The sequence below is a fragment of the Chelonoidis abingdonii genome, chromosome 8 (genome assembly GCF_003597395.2).
Source record: "Chelonoidis abingdonii isolate Lonesome George chromosome 8, CheloAbing_2.0, whole genome shotgun sequence".
Lineage (NCBI taxonomy): Eukaryota > Metazoa > Chordata > Testudines > Testudinidae > Chelonoidis > Chelonoidis abingdonii.
In genome coordinates, this window is record NC_133776.1 from 75,553,549 (window position 1) to 75,574,011 (window position 20,463).

The following is a 20,463-nucleotide window of genomic DNA, read 5'->3' on the forward strand; positions in this document are numbered from 1 at the left end:
TCAATTCGAATACTTGGTGGTAGTCCGGGGCTTCGGCGGCACTTTGGTGGCGGGGGGTCCACTCTGGGTCTTCTGCAGCACCGATGGACCCCCCTGCTGCCGAAATGCCACTGAAGACCCGGAGCAAACACTCCCTCCCCCCGCCACCGCCGGGTGAGTAAAAAAAAATTTAAAAATAAAAGGACACCTAAGGCGCAGGGCCCAATTCCGGGGAATTGGGGGAATCGGCTTAAAGTCGGCCCTGCTGGGCATATGCTATTACTCAAAGAGTGGTCCCTCCAGAATCCACATTTTTTGGAAATAATGTCCCAATGTTTGCTCATCTGCACCTAATGCTGTAACATCCTTCATCAGGGCATAGATACTCAAAGATGCACTGTAAAAGCTTCTAATGCTATTCTTGTGATTCATTGTGGAGAAAGGTCAGAAAGACTGAAACTTGCAAGTTGTGTGTCCTGTGAGCTGACCATCCTATTCCATTTTAATGGGAGTTGGGAGGATTGGCAAATGGTAGGAACCAAACCAGGGCCAGACCACAACAGTTTGGCACCTGAGGCCCCCGAGGAGCTAAAATGCACGTGGGGAGCCCCATCCCCCCTCACTTGGGCCAAAACTTTGAAAGGTCTCAATTCTGCCTTCTTCCTGTTCTACTCCTCTCATGCTACTGCTCTGCTACCTACCCCAATAAAGGAGACCTAACAGCTTAAATTCCTTGTTCAAAAATTTTAAGTAACACAACTTTCAAACACCTGAACAGCAAATGTAACTTTTCTTGTCTGCATAGTAAACACCGGCATTTTTATCTGTTTGAATAATCAAAGTGGTGCTTTCTGTGCCTTCTTCGTGGCAAAGATTTGAGCTACTTCCTGAAGTCCACAATCTGGGCCAGATCATGCTCTGTTGAGATGGTTGCAAGGCCAACCAGCCTCTCCTGTGTCATTGTGGAGCATAGATGTGTTTTTATTAACTTCAGCTTGGAGAAGCTGCATTCTCCACTAGCAACTGCTACAGGAAGTGTTAGAAGTATGCGCAGAGCAACAGAAGCCTTTGGAAAGAGGGTCGTCATCTTATTTGTGCACATATATTCCAGAACAGCCTTTGGAGTTGATCCTGCTGAAATGTATCTTGAAAGGGCTTTCAGTTCATCACCTAAATCACTCACATCAATATTGTGCATGTCATCATGTGTCAATACTGTCTCTAGTGCCCTGCATTGCTGGTGTAGGTCTTCTTCAGGTATAGTGAGGAGTTTTGGAATATCATACAACATCACAAATATTCTGCTGTGTTCTTTGAGCTGCATGAAACGTTCTTCAGCTGACTGTACTGAACAATCTAGCACCTGGTTAAAGAATTCAACTTTGAATTGTTTGGGGTCCCTTATGGGATTATCCAGTGCCTCGTAATCAAAATGTCTTCTTCTTTGGGGACTCTTGTATTCTTGAATGGGTGGGAAAATATTTTCAATGTGAAGTTCCTCTGCCAACTTCTGTGCACTGTTCAGAACGTTTTGAAATCCCTCAGCTGACCGGTAAGACACTAAGTATGACTTTGCTTTGTCCAGTTGTTCCATTGCTCCAGATATATCAAGGTCAACACCTTGGAGTCTCCTGCTTACAACATTTACTTCAAACAGTATGTCATGCTACAACACTAAGCCACACAGAACTTTGAAGTTACGTGTGTTTCTGGTGATCCCTTTTCCCTCTGCCACTGTTCTCCCATGAACAGTTCATGTCATAGCATTATCCTCCATAATGGCAACTATGGCATCATCTAGCTTCCCAATATGGTGTTTGCTAGGCTTCATTGCCTCCACTCAACTTTCCCATCATGTGGCACTCAGTGGTTTCAGTGTCAGAGAGAATGTTCCCAGATGTTGCATCAAAATTTGCTATTGATGAATTGATGCAGAGAAAAATACATAGATGCTTTGAATTACATTAAAAAATTCAGCAGCCTCACTAGAAGTTCCATGTATGAGAACGCCATGGGACAAAAAAAGCTCAAGGGTTTAACTCTTGGATCCGTGTCTGCACTCGTCTGTTCTTTCATCTCATGTTGGCATCATTATTGTAGCCCTGACCTCTCATGTCAGCTATTGCAATTCCCATATCTTCCAACTTTTTAAGAAACAGATTTGTCACACCAGCTCCATTAGTATCATCAATGTCAATAAATTCTAGAAAATGCTTTCTGACAATCACCATTGCAGGGACATTTTCACTAGGTTCTGTTGTTATGAAATGCACCGTTAAAGTCATTTGTTCCATATGGCTGATGTCAGGTGTGCTATCCAGAATAATATCTTGCTGACTTCAGATCTGCCACAATCTTCTGTTTGACTTTTGTTGCCAGTAACTGTATGATCTCATTTTAAATTGGCTTTCCAAGGTAGTGGTGTGTGTACATTTCTTGGGTGGTGACTCTTAAATGCTTCTGGAGTTCAGCATCAAACTCAGCTATCAGCTCCACAGTTTTAAGGAAGCTCCACAGATTGGCATGTACAGCTGATCTGAAGTGCCACGCTTGTGGAGTTTTGGGTAGCAAGCCATCTCACAATGGCAATGAGCTTTTCAGAACATTGACAGTAAAGAGACTCTGATGCAATCTTCTCTGATGCTGATCATCTGTGGTGGCCTTTACTTAGTCTCATCTCAAGCTCTTTCCACCTATGGAATGCTCTCTGGTGATTTGCTACCTCTCATGACATGCCAGATTTCTAGACAGATTTTCCAGTCCTTGTTCCGTAGAATCTCTATGTGGCTGGAACATTAGACTGGAAGAGTTTGCAACAAAAACAGTATGCAGCATTCTGGTTTTTTAGTACATAAACCATGGCCTCTCCATTTTGTCACCATTGGGGATTTCACACCAGTAATGTGTTGGATGGCAATCTATTTTCATTGTCTTGGGGAACGTGAAGTTTTCACTTGCTGTGGCCCATGCAGTACAAGGAAGTCTCTCAGGCTACTGCTCAAGTGGGTCCACCGTCCTGCATCATCTAGACTTAAGGAACTAAATCAGCAGCAGCTGTTTCTTGTTGCCGCCACCATACTCTTCTCTGAGCTACATTTTTCTTCGGGCATGTGCATGGTTACATCTGTCATGAGATGGAGATATGGATGCTGCAGTAGCTGCCAGGTCACCGCACTCTGACTAACTGGAAGATCAGCATCTCCTCACCACTCACATCCTCACTGGGGCCAGAAGGCTCACCGTGAACATTGTGTCTATGTATCTCAGGAGAGCTTCTTTCTTGCTTAGATAGAAAAGCTTCCTTTCTTCTTTTTCTGAATGCTGCCCCACAGGGTCGTTTTTCTCTTTCACTCATGACTGCTGTTCTGTGCCAGCTATAGTGGTTCTCAGTACTCAGTTGAAGAGGCAAAATAAGCAGGCTGGTAGCAAGGCCTGAGTGAGGGAACAATATCAGCATTTTAGGGGCCTAAACTGGCTCCTACTACTTCAGTTGACTGCCTGTTCCCTCAAGTGGTTCAGGGAAGCAGCAGGAAACAGGAAGCTCCCAAGAATCTGGTGTTAATCAGTCCATGCTCCTGGAAGTGCTAGATAGGTACATAAGAGGCTCTCCTCCTCTCTCTCCCGCAGCTCCCGCTGTTTCTTCTAATTCCCTCTCACTTTTCTCCTGCCTGCCTGTTATGTCTCTTGTGCCATCCTTTCTCCAGCACAGCACTCCACCATCTCTGTGCATCTAGAGCAGAGAGAATAAATATGCACCAGCAGCAGACACAACTTTCTACACTCTGGGTCCTACTGGAGCCTCCCTCCACCCACAATCTGGCACCTGAGTGGCCACCTCACGGTAAGGCCAGCCCTGAACCAAACCCTTGTTACCAAAAGAAACGTTTGCAGAAAATGAATGCATTTGCATATTTGCTGTTCATGAAAGGGGCCCACAAGCTTCTGAACACCCCTCATTGAAAATTATTTCAGTTCTGCAAACATCATTTGGGGAAAGATTTCCAAAAGCTGGCCTCTGTTTGTGTACCTATGAACTAAAGGTACAGTAATTGAGGGTGCAAGTTTGTACTGCATCCATCTGTACCCAAAGCTAAGGTCACTTGGACATCTACATAACTGATTTGGAAACAGAAAAAAAAGGTAAGACTGGTGGCTTGTCTGAAGATATGTAACGATGGCTCTGTATATGACACTCAAGATTGGTGTGTGTGTGAGAATGGGAACCATTGGTAAACTCTTTGGTCCTAGAAATGAAGTTACTAGAATTTCCAACATTTATTGTACAGTGAGGGGGAAAATAAATATTTTTTTAAAAGGAATTAAAATTATTAGTTTATTTTTACTTTTATTTTGGCCTTATGCAAACTCTAAAAAAAAGGGCATCCATTCAATCCAAAAACTACACTGAAAAGAGTTTCATTTACTCCTGCCAATTTTGGCGGTTTTCAAATCACATTTATTTAGTGTTTAAATATTTTTATTGTTGTTGTGTGAAAGTCCCATACAAACAACAGGAGGAAACTGACTATGCATGGAGTAAGGTAAAAGTACCTTTGCACAACGCATTGTCCAGTGCAAAGGGTTTGCAAATTGGGTGGGGGGATATTTTCCCATCCTATGATAGAGAAAATCAGAGGCAGACTTATGGCTTCACTTATTAATAAGCTTTGACAAAAAAATTATGAATGAGCCCTCCCCATCCCTTTGACTAAGCCCCTGTTTGCCCCTCTTCAATTCTTTTATCAACTTGACCAGGAAGTATGGCGTCCTCACTGCAGTTCTCCACTCTATCAACTTCCTCCACTGTACTTTCTAATTCTCTTATTTCCCTCTCTTTTACAGCAGTTAAGAGACAGACAGAAGAGATGGAAAGAGCCAAGACAGCAGATTCAGCTTCGGGATCCAAGGGCAGAGGGAGAAAGCAGAAGAGATGGAATATCCCATTCTACACCGTATTCTCCTGTTAAAGGCAAAGTCCTGTGAACAGAAGATGCTGCTTCTCTCACTTTCCCTTCTCTTGATGATGACAAGGAAATCAGAAAGGGTAGGGATGGTATTGCTGGCTCTTTGGTGTTCTTGCCACCCAGGATTCTTTGGTGAACCAAGCTTAGACTCTGTTTTAACCTTCCTGCCTAAAATTAAGTGCCAGGAAATTTAAAAGAGCTGTTTCATAACTGAGTAGCTCTTCACAAAGGTTGCAGATTGCCTGATTAGAAGCAGGACTTCCACATCATTGACCTATTCCTGTACAGAAGCCCTTCACTAGATGACCACTAGAAGAGGTATGAAAAATTGTTTCTGCTTATTGCAAAACATCTTGACTGGATTCAAAAGTAGCTATATTTACCAACTGTCCCAACTGTTTCTGTTGCAGGACAGCAGAAGGAGTTTATGACAAATACAATTGCTCAATTGCTGGTAAGTAGTTTTCCTTTTTAATCTTCCAGTCTTAATAATCTTGTACCAATTGTTGCTAAACATTTCCAGATTTTTTTTAATTTTCCAAAGCAGTTTTAATTAATAGCAATTCACTATAGATCCTTTAAAATCTTTATTCCTCTTTTTAAAATCATTTTTAGAACTAGGGCCCTGATCTTCATCACAAAGAAGTTAATGAGAGTAGAATCTAGCCTGAGAAGAACTTTAGGCTGTCAGAAAAACCTACATTTACTAGCGAATCCAACCTGACTCTGGCATTGTAGCGTGATCCTAGACCTTTGTGATTTTTCAAATTGCTAGCATTGCACAGAACAAGGAAACCATCTCAGTCACTAACATGGATTCATACTGGCATAATTTTGAGGACATTTGTAATACAGTATTACCATCTAATTGTAAATAATTAACCATAGAATTGCAGTTCATATATTTCAGTGCTTAGGCACAGGCATAATGAGCTTTAATTAAGAGTGCAGTAGTAGTCTTAACTCAATGTGCCCTTGCTTTTGATGTAGTTAAATGCATTTTGTTTAATAATATGAAATATGTTTGTTGCAGATACTGGAATTTAAATGTTCTGACTTCGTTTTAGAGCAAGCAAAGCAATAATATAAAAAGGAATATTTGGAATGTTTAAATTATGGCATGTCCTGTAAAAAAATGTCTGCTTGTATTTATTACGTAGTTCACAGACAAAGTTTGCAGAAGTTTATCCTCATATTAAAAAAATTATCCTACGACGATAAAAATAACCACAATTTGAGTTCTACATTCTTACTTTTCTAAAACATACAGTTGAGACATTTAACGTTGCCAGTTTAATTTTTTTGAGCACATTAAAAGGATCACATCATACGATTATTCAGGCATATTAGGGTACATGAGAACCAATACAGTGATTGCCATTGAAAAAGCCAACATTTTCCAAGAATTACATGTCAGTATGAGACTGCAGTTATTTCCTAGTTTACATGTGCTGAAATGCTGGGTACCTGCAGCACCATCACTTTTTGTACAGTTAACACAACTGAAAGCCCTTTAATCATCTTTGGATGCAGAGCACAGATATTACTTCAATAAAATATATGAAATATCTACAGTTTAAAACAATTTAAGGGACTTTTAACTTCAATTTTATATGCTCCTGACTAGCTAATTTTGACTTGTTAAATGCATATTCATATACAGAGGTCCAAATTCAGCCCTCACTTGCAACACCTGACTTCACTTTACTAGAAGACATTCCACCTTGCATTTGGCCCCCACACCAGAACTATGTCATCATGCCTGTATTTAAGAAAGAGGAAGCTGCTTTGTTTTTCTGAAATGATCTCGTTCTAATCATACCCTGCTTTGATACTAGTCCCATTTAATTGTGTGTGTGTGTGCATGCGCATGCACGTGTGTAAGAGTAGTAGTGCCACTGAACTCATGTGAGTTAAGGAAGTAGGCTCTGACATTTAATCAGTCGAACTAAGTGAGAAATGTATATTGTATGCACTTTGTTCCTTATTTTATTCTTTTCTGGCAATTAGGATGCACAGCATTTTGTACTTTAGTTTTTCACTCCATGTTCTGTGGAATAGTTGCAATTCTTCATGTTCGTAATAAAGAATCACAGATCGCCTATTCTAATACTCCTGAACAAGGACCAGTGCAAACAAATGGCGATGTAGATTTTGATCAGCGGGCAAATTCACCACTAGTGTAACTCAGTAGACTTATGCTTGCTGTGCCAGTGATGAATTAGGGTCAGAGGCCCAAATCCTGAGCTGCCATAAATCAGTTTAGTTGCACGGACGTCCATGGACCTATGCTGATTTTCATCAGCTGAGGATTGGGGCCAGAATCTTCAGTGGAATTCCATTCAAAATCCATCAAAACTATTACGTAATCAGTTGAAGTGGCTTCTGTTGAATTACTAACAGTAGGGGAATCTCTCTGCATAGCAAAGGCTGAGCGGCATCTTGCCTCCACAGTGCTTTCAACATAGGAGCAAAGACCAGACGGGGCATAGAAACTTAGGCTTCCCATATTGGTAGTGCAGAATGCAACCAATACATTATTTATAGCCAATGCTTATCTTGTTCCTTTGAAAAATCTTATATCATTGGTATTTATCTAATAATTGCATAAAACATCTGTGAATGAGGGAGTAGAAACTAAACTGATTGGTTCCACCTAACCAATGCATCTTTCAGTTACCGGTTTGAGCAAAGGAACGACTCAGGTAAGTTTTCAAAGAGGTGTGGAATCTGTGACGTACAATAATTAAGAAAAATATCTGATATCAACCCCCACTCTTTAGTAATTCCTTTAACAAAATATGTATCCGTGCAAATATCAGTTTTGAATTAGGATAGAAACTGTGGGAATCCATGTCCAAAAAAACAAAAAAAGATTTCCAAAGTCAAACAAAAAGTTTTTAATACTGTATTCTTAGCAAGAACATTTTAACAAAGAATGTGTACTTTAACTTAATATGGTACAACAGAGAAACCATACTTAAAAGTTTCCATTATCTAACACTCTACTGCATATTCATTTTTTATCTTAAAAGACCAAAAGCCAAGCTGAACTGAGCATAAAAAAGCATCAATTATAATCCTCATATTATGTCAGCTATTAGGGTTTAGCTCACACTCTTGAATTGGTCATCTAATGAAAGGACAAATTTTACATCATTGTTTTAAAAAATGTACACACATTTTTCTTTAAAACGTAATATATTGAGTATCAGCTTCAGTAAACAAAGCTTAATTTATAAACACAATTGAAACAGCTCTATGTTGAACAGTTTCAGTGATAAACTGGACTTGTATGATGTACAGCCAGTGAGGACATCTGCGGCTTAATAAAATCATTGTGCCATTGCTATACAGTAATCACTACCGCCTTTAAAAAAAAAGTTAGTTCTTTTGGGGAATAATTCCTTTATGTGCTTAAAAATACTACAACTTCTTTCTATCTTCTGGGACCTAAAAATGATCAGTTGCAACAGGCTTGGTTTGGTATGGTAAGCTTGTAAAAAGTCTCAGTATATCTTAATGACAATACGGCAGTTTTCGATGCAGCAACAGTAAATTGCTTGAAATTGTCCTTCAAGTTTCATGCTACAAATCCTTCACACAGTACTGAAGGCATCAAAGGTTGGAAGGGATGTCTTTCATGTACTATACAGTCTTCAAATAGTGATCATTATATATTTTTCAACAATAGCTTCCTTCAGTACATAATAGTAGGTTTGACGTATGTTCTGTTTTCTGGAAAAAAAAAAAAAAAGTTGATTACATAGTGACATATATTTTATAAATGAAACATTTAGGGTTCTTTAACCATGCAGTTTAAATTATCTGATCTGTAAGTGACAGCTCTTGGTTCAAGCGAGTGTCTTTTACCTCTGGAAAACAGGTGCCCATGGGGCCTTATAAGGAACTAGAAATATAGACTCTTATGTATGTCACAGTTGGAAATAAGCTTAGTATCCAAGCAGATCCACCTATTTGGTGCATTGACTGTCCTCCTATATATGGTATGAGTTGTAGACTTTTAAATTGGTTTACAAATGCTTGTAATCCCAGCTACCTCTCATTATAAACAAACACAGTAGAGGCTGGACATTAAATATTTAAAATATCCACTGCCATGTATCACCTCAGATCCTGTTGCCATCTGCTGCCCCATCTGACGTCTGACGTCCTTTCCAACCTTAGCTTTAGTCTCAAACCAGCTCCTTCCTACAAGCCCATCACAGCCCCAGACTCACCCCATCCCCAGCATACCCTCACTTGCTAAATTCCCCTTATGACCCCTTTCAGTCGAACCCAGCCCTGGTCCTCAAGTCATGATCCCTTCTCCCCCCACAGCGTAACTCCCTCTTCGTGGCAGCTGTGAGTATCTAGGTTTGGATTGTGCATCCCCTGAAAACTGGTAGCTGCTATCAATGACTTGACAAACCCCAAAAAATCTGGGTTTAATCATATCTCTAATTTTTACCCCCCATAGGACAATTTTTAAACCAAAGAGGGAATAGTTTTAGTTGAAAACTTAAAAGTGTACTCCATGGCCAAATTCCACGCTGACAGTCTGACAGCATTGTATTGCAAGGGATCTGACGGCATTGTATTGCAAGATTTTGGTCCTACACATTTAAAAAAAATGGGGAATTGAGGACAATGTTCCTCTTCCCCTCCAATTCCTGACTGATATACCCCCTCTTTGTACCTCACACTAATGGGACAGATTCTTATCTCTGCTCTACAGCAGTCTGGCTGCTTTGTAAATCCATTGCAATCAGCCACATTGTAGAACCTGGTATGTGGCTAGTGAGACCAAATATGGTTACAGCAAAGAAGAGAAAAGCCACTGTTCCCTTAGGTATAAAATCCTTAAAACTTAAATGACAGTTTTTCCTCCTGTCACAACCTTTAAAAAAAATTAACTTCTGTTTCAAAGGGTAGAACCATGACGTACTTAACACAGTGTTCAGAGTATCACAGAAATTAATGTAGTTTATATTGTGCAGAGTGAAATGTGGCTATTGCAGATCCAACAAAGCCTTATGCAAAGCAGTGCTATTGAAGACTAAAACTACACTGAAAATCAACATGGTAACAGCCATAAATCAATATGTGTTCCTTAGAAAAATGGTATTTCACTCAGAACACCCGTCCCCCCGCACATACATACTAGTCATTTAATTATCGTCTTTATTTGAAGAGACAAACAGAAATCCACCCACGCATCTCATAAAAAACTTGCTTGGGTACAGAGCCTATCATGTGTGATCTTCACATTCAGCAGCTTTAAGCCCAAAGACAAACAAATGTTAAAATATCCACAGAAAGCCAAAGTAATGTGAATCCATATTCCTATCCAATAAACACTGAATCAACAATTCATGCAGCTAAACCTACTAGTTCTGATTCTGAAGATGGTAGCAAAATGATAATCTTGAGTAGCATTCTGTATAATGTTGACATCTATCCCATGACTGTTTTACATATGTCAATACTGAATACTCATAAGGAAAGAACCAGTATTGACCTGCTAACTGACACAGATCCTTGGAGCAATTTCAAAGTTTGCCACATTTCAATTTCAAAATGCATTTCAGCTATAATATGAGTGATTTATCATTTAGCAGTAGCTGTCAAAGTAAGCTCCTAGATAAAACAAAAACATCTGGAACCATAAACAGAGGAGAGCTGCAGCTGAATTTTAATCCAAATCTGACATGCTCACTTCATTAGAATGGGAAACAGCTAATTAGTAATTGAATGTTTCATGTTTTTAAGAGGGCGCCTACTCTCCCTGCAGAGATGATCTAATATATATTTTGGATGTAAACAAGAATAAAGATTAAGAAGAGCCAGGGAAAAACATCTCCCAAGGAATGTCTGAGAGCCAGGGAACGTCAGCAAGAGTTAGAGAAATGATAACATTTAGAGTGATAGCCGTGTTAGTCTGTATCAGCAAAAAAAAATAATAATGAGGAGTCCTTGTGGCACCGTAGAGACTAACAAATTTATTTGGGCATAAGCTTTTGTGGGCTAAAACCCACTTCATCAGATTCATGGAGTGAAAAATACAGTAAGCAGTATATATATTAAAGCACATGAAAAGATGGGAGTTGCCTTACCAAGTGGGCGAGTCAGTGGCCTTGTTAGCACTGACACTCGGTAACGCAACTCTCATCTTTTCTTGTGCTGTAATATATCTATATCTATATACTGCTAGGGCTAGTACAGGGGCTATGCACTCTTTAAGTTCCACATAAACATTAGTGTGTGGTTTCAGTGGCACTTAAGTGAAACGTAGGCCTTGTATTGGCCCTTTGCATAGTGTTGAATTTCACCCTGAGAGATTCTGTGACAAAAGGCACTAGCGAAGTGCTAAATATACACTTTGCTTAATCTGGACACATTTAACTGGAAAACCTGCTTTATTCAGGACATCTTTTAGGGAAACTGTAGCAGCAACTGCTGCTCAGTCTTAAGATTAATTCCACTTCACTTTTTAAGGTGTTCTACCAAATCTAAAGCACTTCTGTTGAGGTCTAGTTCTGTGGACAGCTTAAATGCAGTATATTTCTTGATTTTATTCTTGGTAAAAGTTAATAAGTCTATTATAAATATTTAAAATTTGAGAGTTGGCAGTGATTACGTAACTTGCATGAGGGCAATATTGTCTTGTGATCTGGATTTTAATGCTGAAACTGGGTTGCTATTTAAATTTTGGCACTAACTTCTCTAAGCTTCAGTTTTCCAATCTGTTAGATGGAACTAATGCCATTACTTCATTTCATAGGAGTATTCTGAGGCAAAATGAAGTACTATTCACACAGTGTGCTCTTAAAGAGAAACAGCGAGGACTAGAATTAGACTTCCTCATTCCCAGCCATTCTTCTAGACCTGGGGCTGTCAGGGTTTTTTTTTGTTTTTGTTTTTACACATTACAGCTCTATTTACCACACAAGGTTGAGACTCCCTGTTCTAGCATATTTGCAAGTATACCACCAGTAGGTATGTTTATATTCAAATACCAACACTTTATTCAGAACTGGCATTCCCTTAATGACTTTGGTGAAGCTTAGTGCTTGTAAATGTGATTATGAATACGGAGGCTCTGGCATATTATGGCCATCCTGTGTCTACAAGGTTCTGTTTGGCAGTATACAGATAATGAGTAATTTAAATATTTCTTGTTTCAAGAGCACTTATTAGACATCAGAAACAATTCTGTATTACTAGTTGTGCTATTAAACTTCACTATATGGCATTCTCTAATTCCACACAACCCCCACCTACAAGAAGTTAAAGTTTTAAAAGCATCCTTGATGCGGTTTGTGGAAGAAAGGCAATGAAATACCGATAAAAATTCATAGTACCGCAGAATATTCAGTATCTCTTCCCCATAGCCAACTGCAACCCACATACCCTTTTATAGCATTTTATGGTATTATATAGTCAAGATTTGAATAAATCTGTGTTCAATAAATGTGTTCTTTTATTAGGTTTATCTCTTAATCAAATATGCATTTATGTGGGCTTCATTCTATTAAAAAATGAAATTATACAAAGGTGAGCAAATCTGTAGAGTTACAGTAGTTTAAAGCTTAATCTCATTCTCTAGGGGTAATATTGACAATATAAAAAGTGCATAAATGATATTTCCTAACACTGAAAAATGCTTATGAGCCCCCTGTGCATGTTATACTGTTTTACAACCTACAGTGAAATGCATGACTCGCTTAATAAGCAAGACCTTTAGAAAGCTTCCCCCACCTCCTGCAATGTATAACATAAGTAAAGATCTCTCCATTTCTCCTATATTAATTATTGTAATTTTCCTGAAGGATTATGTTTTCCTTCCCATGGTCATTTCAAGGTATGTGTAGCTCTCTTTTTTCCACAACATAATTGTTTAATAATTTTGAAGGCTTAATTCATATTAAGCAGAACAAAATCTACAGGCAATAGTTACCATTTCCATATATATTCACATTTCATACTTAGTTTATCCCTCTTTTTTCTGCAAGCACATTTGTTCTGGTCCTTCTCCTTCCCCCACCCCCAAACAAGTGTGCGAAGTCTGACATTTTCAGCCTACTGTTCTTGACAATGCTCCTTTAAGAAAAATGATGGAGGCAAACAAGCACAGAATCACCTTCCTGTCAAACACTTTTCTCTGCAGTTTTTTTTCATGAATAACTGTATTTTGCTTGTTATCATAGGACATGTCCCTTTTCTGTTTCCCTAACCCCACCCCTGTTGTGGTTTGCACATCCTTGTGGAGAGGGCGGGCAACATGTACCTAAAATGCAATTTTTTTAATGGGTTGTAGAAGTCAAGGGCAAGTCTACCATATATTGAATACAAGATAAGCAGGTGTTGGACTACAAATGCCCATTTGAACACACAGCAAGACAGTGTTGTAGTTAGCATTGAGGTAAGATTCAAGCTTCTACTGAAGCTTCATCTCTGATTAAAATGTTCACATCTTCTTCCTAAGAACTGAAGATGAATAGAACATAGAATATTGTGGCTGGGGAAGCCTTTCTGTTGAAAAAAAATCACTTTCTTTCCCCAGGTCTCCATAAAGTAAAAATCAAAACAAAACAAAATCAACTCTCTCTTTCACCAGCACCCAAAAAATGTTCCATGTGAAATGTCCATTAACATGCAGGTTAAGAGTAGTGGTATAGTTATTTAAAAATCACTGTATATTTTACTCAAAAGAGCTCTTTAATAATGTATAAGAATTGTAAGCTTCTAGCTGGTGACTAGCAAACAGGCTGCTTTGGTTTAGAAGTCTCATGAGATGCATATAACTTTTGCTATTCTTATATCAAGTGCAGGGGCGGCTTTAGGCTTTTTGCCGCTCCAAGCACGGCAGGCAGGCTGTCTCCGGCGGTTTGCCTGCGGAGGGTCCGCTGGTCCCATGGCTTCGGCAGACCTCCCGCAGGCGTGCCTCCAAAGCCTCCGAATCCGCGGGACCAGCGGACCCTCCACAGGCATGCCTGTGGGAGGTCCTCCGAATCCGTGGGACCAGTGGACCCTCTACAGGCGTGCCTGTGGGAGGTCCTCCGAATCTGAGGGACCAGTGGACCCTCTGCAGGCGTTCCTGTGGGAGGTCCTCCGAATCTGCGGGACCAGCGGACCCTCCGCAGGCGTGCCTGTGGGAGGTCCTCCAAAGCCACGGGACCAGTGGACCCTCCGCAGGCAAGCCTGCCGAAGGCAGCCTGCCTGCCGCCGTCCCAAGCACGCGCTTGGTGTGCTGGGGCCTGGAGCCGCCTTTGATCAAGGGTAGGCTTAGTTTCTGAAACTTTTGTTACAATACATGGAGGAGATCATCTGACACTTTAATAATTGAACCATTACAATATTTTTTTCAGAAAAAATTGTTCTTGTAACATTACAAAATTAAGTAGTACAAATTAACCACTGGAATCCTTACTCATCCATTATAACCAGGGCTAAAAACAGCAGTGGATCCACTGATTTTCTAAAAGGAGTTCTTGGCAAGGGGAGAGGTGCTTGGACTAATTTAACAGAACAGAGGGGTATCATGTGTCTGCATGGAGAGGCTACCACTATGTAGGGGTCTCACAAATCAAAAAGTTCCGTTGAACATGAAGGAAATGACAGACACACTAATCTTTTTTAACTCTACTCACAGTTTAAGGAACCCTGCAGAAACTACCAATGCAACCAGAGTGAGAAGACTGCTTTATGGGAACATGCATGAAATGAGACAAAGCAGGATACATATAGAAGAGATAAAATGAGGCTTGGGCAGGAGATGGAAGATATTTGAGAGCCGGCTGGGCAGCAGTAGAAATATTAGGGCTCTATTAAATGAAGAGGCAAGGTGCCAGTCTGAAAGTGCCAGACCTGATTCGCTCATCATCCCCCGACCCCCACACTTTCACAGGGCTTGGCCTGTTCTTACTGAAGCTCTGGCATTGACTTCAGTGGGAGTAGGACTGTGGGACTCAGTCCCACAAGGTGCTGAACTTCTCTCTTAAGAGATGCTAAGTATTCTCAACCACCACTGAATGAAACTGGTTTCACTGGGAGTGTAGGATGCACCTGTGACAAAGTGGTGGACTAAACGTTTTTTTTTTTTAAAAACTGGGCTGGTTTCTGTTTGTCACAGAGGTTTGATTTTACAATTGTCTTTCATATATTGGGATACTAAAAAAGTAACTGTTGGGTTCTAGCAGATTTCTGAATAAATAATAAATGGCAAAATAAATTCTAAAGTTAAATCGTCCTTTATCTTTGCAAAATGTGTAAAGAAGCAAAAAGTTATTGATGTTTATTGACAGTCCTCTTGTTAAATATACTCCTGGCTTTTTCAAAAACAAAAATTACAGTAGCATTGTGTCGCCTTGCCCTTGTACTTTATTGTGTATTTCTCAATATATTTTTTTAAATTTCAGAAAGGTCAGTTCCCCAATAGTGGCATCTGTTTACTTAAATTTAGGGCCTTCATACTTTTTATGTTGGTTCACCTGGTAATAATCTGTTTATTAAAAAAATAAGATAATGTGCTTTGATGATTGTATCAATATCCCCCAACAATGAAATACAGTCATACAAAAGTTAACTAAGGTATAAACATGCAAAAGGAGAAGTCTCCCTGCGATCATAAAATCATGTTATTTTCTGTTCAGCAGTTCATGTTACTGCTGTTCATGCTAATTAATTAAAGGAGCTGTTGCTGTAATGTGCAAACAGGGAATCTGAGAAACTGAGAGGGCTTTTAGGTCTCTGAGTGAAGTTAAGTCAATCTGGGTGCGGGCAATCAAATGTAATGAAATCACTTGTCAGTGCTAAGCTTGCAAAAACTGTGAAGTTTGACTAGGGAGTAAAAGGATTATAATTAGATTTCCAATAGGATAATAACTAAATGGCAGAAAGCAGTAAAGAGAAAATATTACTTTGTTAGCTAATGGTGCTGCTGTTCAGTTTTAGTTTTTATCAGCACACTTGTAGTTGCGCTAATTTAATTTGCTTTTATCAGCAAAAATGCACTACTCAAATGGTACTTGAATGTCATTTGCAAAAATCATTGATCTGAAGGTGCACTTAATGACACCCGGTATGTTTATTTTATGTGAAACGGAGATTGGTTGATAAAAAGGCTGACGTGCTATCTTTCTGGCCCACAAGTAAGTTATGGAAAGAGGAATGGAACTGTATTTGTGTGCATGCATCGCCCTTTCCTTCACCAGTCAACTATGCAGTGGACATCACCACCAGAGAGACTATTAATTTTGTATTTTGCCAGCTGAAAAGATGTATCCAGCTTAAGCCATACTCGGCTGATAGACTAAACATTTAGGAGGATTGTGGGTATAATTTATTGAGAAAGTTACATATACGGGTCGGACTATCGGGACAAAATTTTAGATCAATTAACATAGAGAAAAGGAACCAACTAAACTGAAAAGATTTATAATGCATATCAGAATCCTAGTACATGAATAGCTTGCATTAATAAAAACATTTTAAGAAATGAGCATAAAATATGATTTGACTTAATTACTGTGAAAGGTGGTCATGCAATATTTTTGTAATTCTCCTTTAAACCTTTTTAAGGAGATACTGGCAGTGGAACTAATTGAATTTCAAAGGAAAGGCACTGTGTGAATGATAGATTTCTCTCCAACACAACTATTGACAACAGAAAAAGAAAAGTCTTCACTGATGCCAGAGATTTTTGCTATGAGCTGTAGATATTTTTTGGAAATAGCTTTGTATTAGGGATGCATGAATTGTTACCCCCACAAACAAAGCAAGCAAATAAGATGGTGATGGAGAATATATTTAAATTGTTAAAGACTAAAGGGCAGTTTTAGCTGCCAAGTTTTGTAAAAGTGTAATCAAAAGAAAATGGAAGAAGATAACACAGTATCAGCATAGAGTAAAAGGACATGGGACACAGAGTTACATAGCAGAATTGCAGTGAAAGCCAAAACAAACCTTAATAGTGTATTAGCGAGAAAGGGCTTCGTAATAGCCAGTTTACAAGCTCATTGTGGGTTTGTAAGAGTACTATCTAAGCTCTCAGCACTTTTAAGTATGAACAGAATTGTCTGGAAGGGTTCCATAACAGTCATTTGTTACTGGTGATATACTACGTTTAAGGTGAGTTCTGATAATATTTCTACTCTTATTTCTCTGCATGAGGGAAAGAAAACCTTTTTTGTGCTTGGACCTAACCTTCTGTTAGAACTGAAACTGTGATTCTGTAGTGTTTTTAATACTGGACATAGTGTGCACCAACATACAAAAAGATTCTTGGACTCTAGCATTTGCAAAATTCCAAAATAATTCTAGCAGCACATTTTGCTTCATCAATGTTAACCACTATGCTTTATGAAAAATGGAATTTTACATAATTTTGTGGACCCATTTTAAATAATACAAGAACATTAACTTGAACAATATCAGATGAAGACAATTATTTGTCCAGTTAAGAGTCTCTGATAGATTTACAACTAAAATATACAGAGTCCTACTTTATGCAGTCATTTTTATATTTACAGGGGAGCACCAAACTGCGGAGTGCTCAACCTAGCCTCCCACTCTAAAATTCTATTATTTAGGGTAGGGATGGGCAAACTTTTTGGGCTGAGGGCCACACTGGGGTATGGAAATTGTATGGCGGGCTATGAATGCTCAAGAAATTCGGGGTAGAAGTGCAGCCTCTGGCTGGGGGTGCAGCCAGAAATGATGAGTTCAGGGTGCAGGAGGGGGCTCTGGGTTTGGGCTGGGGATGAGGCGTTTGGGGAGCAGGAGGGGTTCGAGGCTGGGACCGAGGGGTTCGGAGGGGGATAAGTGCTGGGGCAGGCTGTTGGGGCATGAGGGGTGAGGGCACGGACTCTGGGCTGGGATTCAGGGGTTAGGAGGGCAGGAGGGGGATCACAGCAGGGGATTGGGGTGCGGGTGGGGGCTCAGGGTGGTGCTTAGCAAAAGCAGCTTCTAGAAGCATGTCCCCCCCTCTGGGTAGTATGAGGAGGCGTGGCCTGGAGGCTCTGCATGCTGCTCCATCAGCACGCGCCATCCCATCTGTAGGCACCACCCCTGCAGCTCCCATTGGCCAGAAAACCTGGCCAATGGGAGCAGCACGGGCAGCGCTTGCAGATGGGGCAGTGCATACTACGTAGGAGCCAGAGGGGGATCATGCTGGCTGCTTCCTGGGAGCCCCGTGGAGTGGGGCAAGCCCCCCACCCCTGCTCCCTGGCTGGAGCTGAGGGCCGGGTGTGGCCTGCGGGCCATAGTTTGTCCATCTCTGATTTAGGGTCTGATCCAAAGCGTACTTGCCCCACCCATTTGAAAATGTTTGCTTTTTCTTAAATTAAATATGGAAATTTACTTCCTTTTCTGATAGGATTCAATCACACCTTTGGTTCATACCTCCATTGTGTGAACAACAATGATGTCAGTGCTTTTGGGCTTCATAAAGACAATTTAAGTATATTTTTAGTTTGCCAAATTTAAGTGGGATGATTCCAACTATTTGTTTATTTCTGAATATTATTTTATCTAATTTCCAAATTTCAGCAAAACTGTAATCATTTATGTGAAATTATGATTTTTCCACATTTAGTAGGTTATTGAAATTATCATTAGAAATACAAAACTAGTAATCAAAATGTCAATTAAATCATTTTAAAGAATATCCTAGGCAGAACTGGCAGCACTATTATTAAGGCTGCATGACACTTTCTATTAGAAGACCCAGAAAAGGTTGCTTATTCCTTTGCCAAACTTTGTTTCGGCTGAAATTTTCCATGCTGGATGTTTGCCTCAGAATGTGTTTGTCTGAGAAAATGTCACCCAAAATTGTTACACCATTTCCAAGAGCAAGGTTAGGAAAAAATTCATTGTTTTGCCAGTTATTTGAGTAACCTTTTATTTGAATAGCTCTAGAATTCTGATACTTTGCAACAGAGACTTGAAATTCAACAGGGGATGACCTTTGTGTGAGGGATATGCCATGGGTTCAGAAATGGTTTGATGAGGGTCAGGGAGAGAAACTGAGGGTATGTCTACACTGCATCTGGGAATGTGCCTCCCAGCTCAGATAAAAGACACCATTTAGTTCTGCTCTGGTATGCTAAGAACAGCAGTGTAGATGTTGTGTAGAAGCCAAGCCTGTCTGAGCTCCGGTGACTAAACAGTGTCGCAACATCCATACTATTATTTTTAGCACACTAGCTTGAGCAGAGCTGGTATGTGTCTGTCTACCCAGGTTCAGAAGAATGGTCCCAGCTTCAGTGTAGACATACCATGAGAGGGAAAACACACTATGTGTGTAAACAAAGATGGGTATACATATAAAATATGTAAAGACACTACTCTTTGTAATAATTTTGGCATTTAGGCTTAGCTATATTTGCACTTCTAATGATGATTTTAAATATATACAGTGTGTGTATATTTGTGTACATAATATACACACACACACATACAACCTCTGATTTTGACATGCGGGTAAATAGAGGGACTAAAACTATCTCAAAAGATGTCCAATTCTAAAAGGCATGTAAAATGACAAGACATTACACCTTTTGGATTAAACCTACGTATGTGCTGGTTTGGCAGTTAAGTATGAGATTTGCTAATACCTGCACATCTAAATTTACTGTGTTTTTTAAATTGTTTTCTAGATTAAACAAAAAATTAACTAACAGACTGTTCTGCAATTTCTGCGTTTGTCATCAGGCATGAAAAATTAGATCAAGCTGATACTGCATTGAATCTCATTTCTCTGGAATACCACAAAGTATAGATCTCTAAATAACAGCGTGAAGTATACTGCACCTTGCATTGCTGCACTGTCATGTTGAGTTCCATTGTGTTCTATTTCCATGTCTGGGATTCCAGCTTCTGAAAAATGTGACACTTAAGATTAATGTCTTTGTCCTTCCTTGATGCAGCTTTAGAAAAATACTTATTGCAAACCAGGATGATCTTTAACTTTACACTAGTCCTGCATAAAACATGGGCATTTAACAGAATTTCCAGTAGTAAATTGTTTATCAAATGTGAAAAAGTATTGCCAGTCTTATAGTGAATTATTTTTAACATACTTCACACATTCTCTGGTGATATGATAGTAATCAGTAAATGTTATTAATATGTCAGTGAAATTCTCTTTTGGAGTACTGGTGCCATCTCTCGCATGAAAAAAGTGGAAATTCAGATGTGGAAAATACTAAACTAAATTGTCCCATCCTAGCAGCGTACTTGCAAAGCAAAATATTAGATAGGGCAGCCAATGCCGTTGAGTGTGTCAAATGATATGATCTGAAGCCATTGTACACTGTTACCTCCTTGCCCTAATTTTATGTCATGATAATGTCTTTAAAATATTCCCCTAAAGAAGACTAGCAGTATATCATATGTTTGTTATAGTTATTTAAGTGTTTTTTCTCAAGCGTGTGTTAACCTCTACTCTGTGTGTGTGTGTATATATATATAGATGCACAAACACACTTCAAGCAGCAATTGTACAAGATTTCTTTCC

At 39.5% G+C, this 20,463-nt stretch overlaps 1 protein-coding gene across 3 annotated transcripts in view; it reads right to left on the reverse strand.

Annotated features, from left to right (window-relative positions):
- Positions 1–7,670: 7,670 nt before the first annotated feature.
- Positions 7,671–20,463, reverse strand: part of DACH2 (dachshund family transcription factor 2) — a 526,494-nt gene continuing 513,701 nt past the window's right edge. For 2 of the 3 annotated variants that reach the window (XM_075068737.1, XM_075068736.1), the window contains 2 exons: positions 19,758–19,823; positions 7,697–8,681 (listed from right to left, as the gene is read on the reverse strand). In XM_075068737.1, the coding sequence (XP_074924838.1) occupies positions 8,644–8,681; positions 19,758–19,823 (104 nt within the window). In that variant the 3' untranslated portion in view covers positions 7,697–8,643. Of the gene's footprint in view, positions 8,682–19,757; positions 19,824–20,463 lie in introns of all 3 variants that reach the window. The other variant, XM_075068738.1, reaches the window with a different exon arrangement.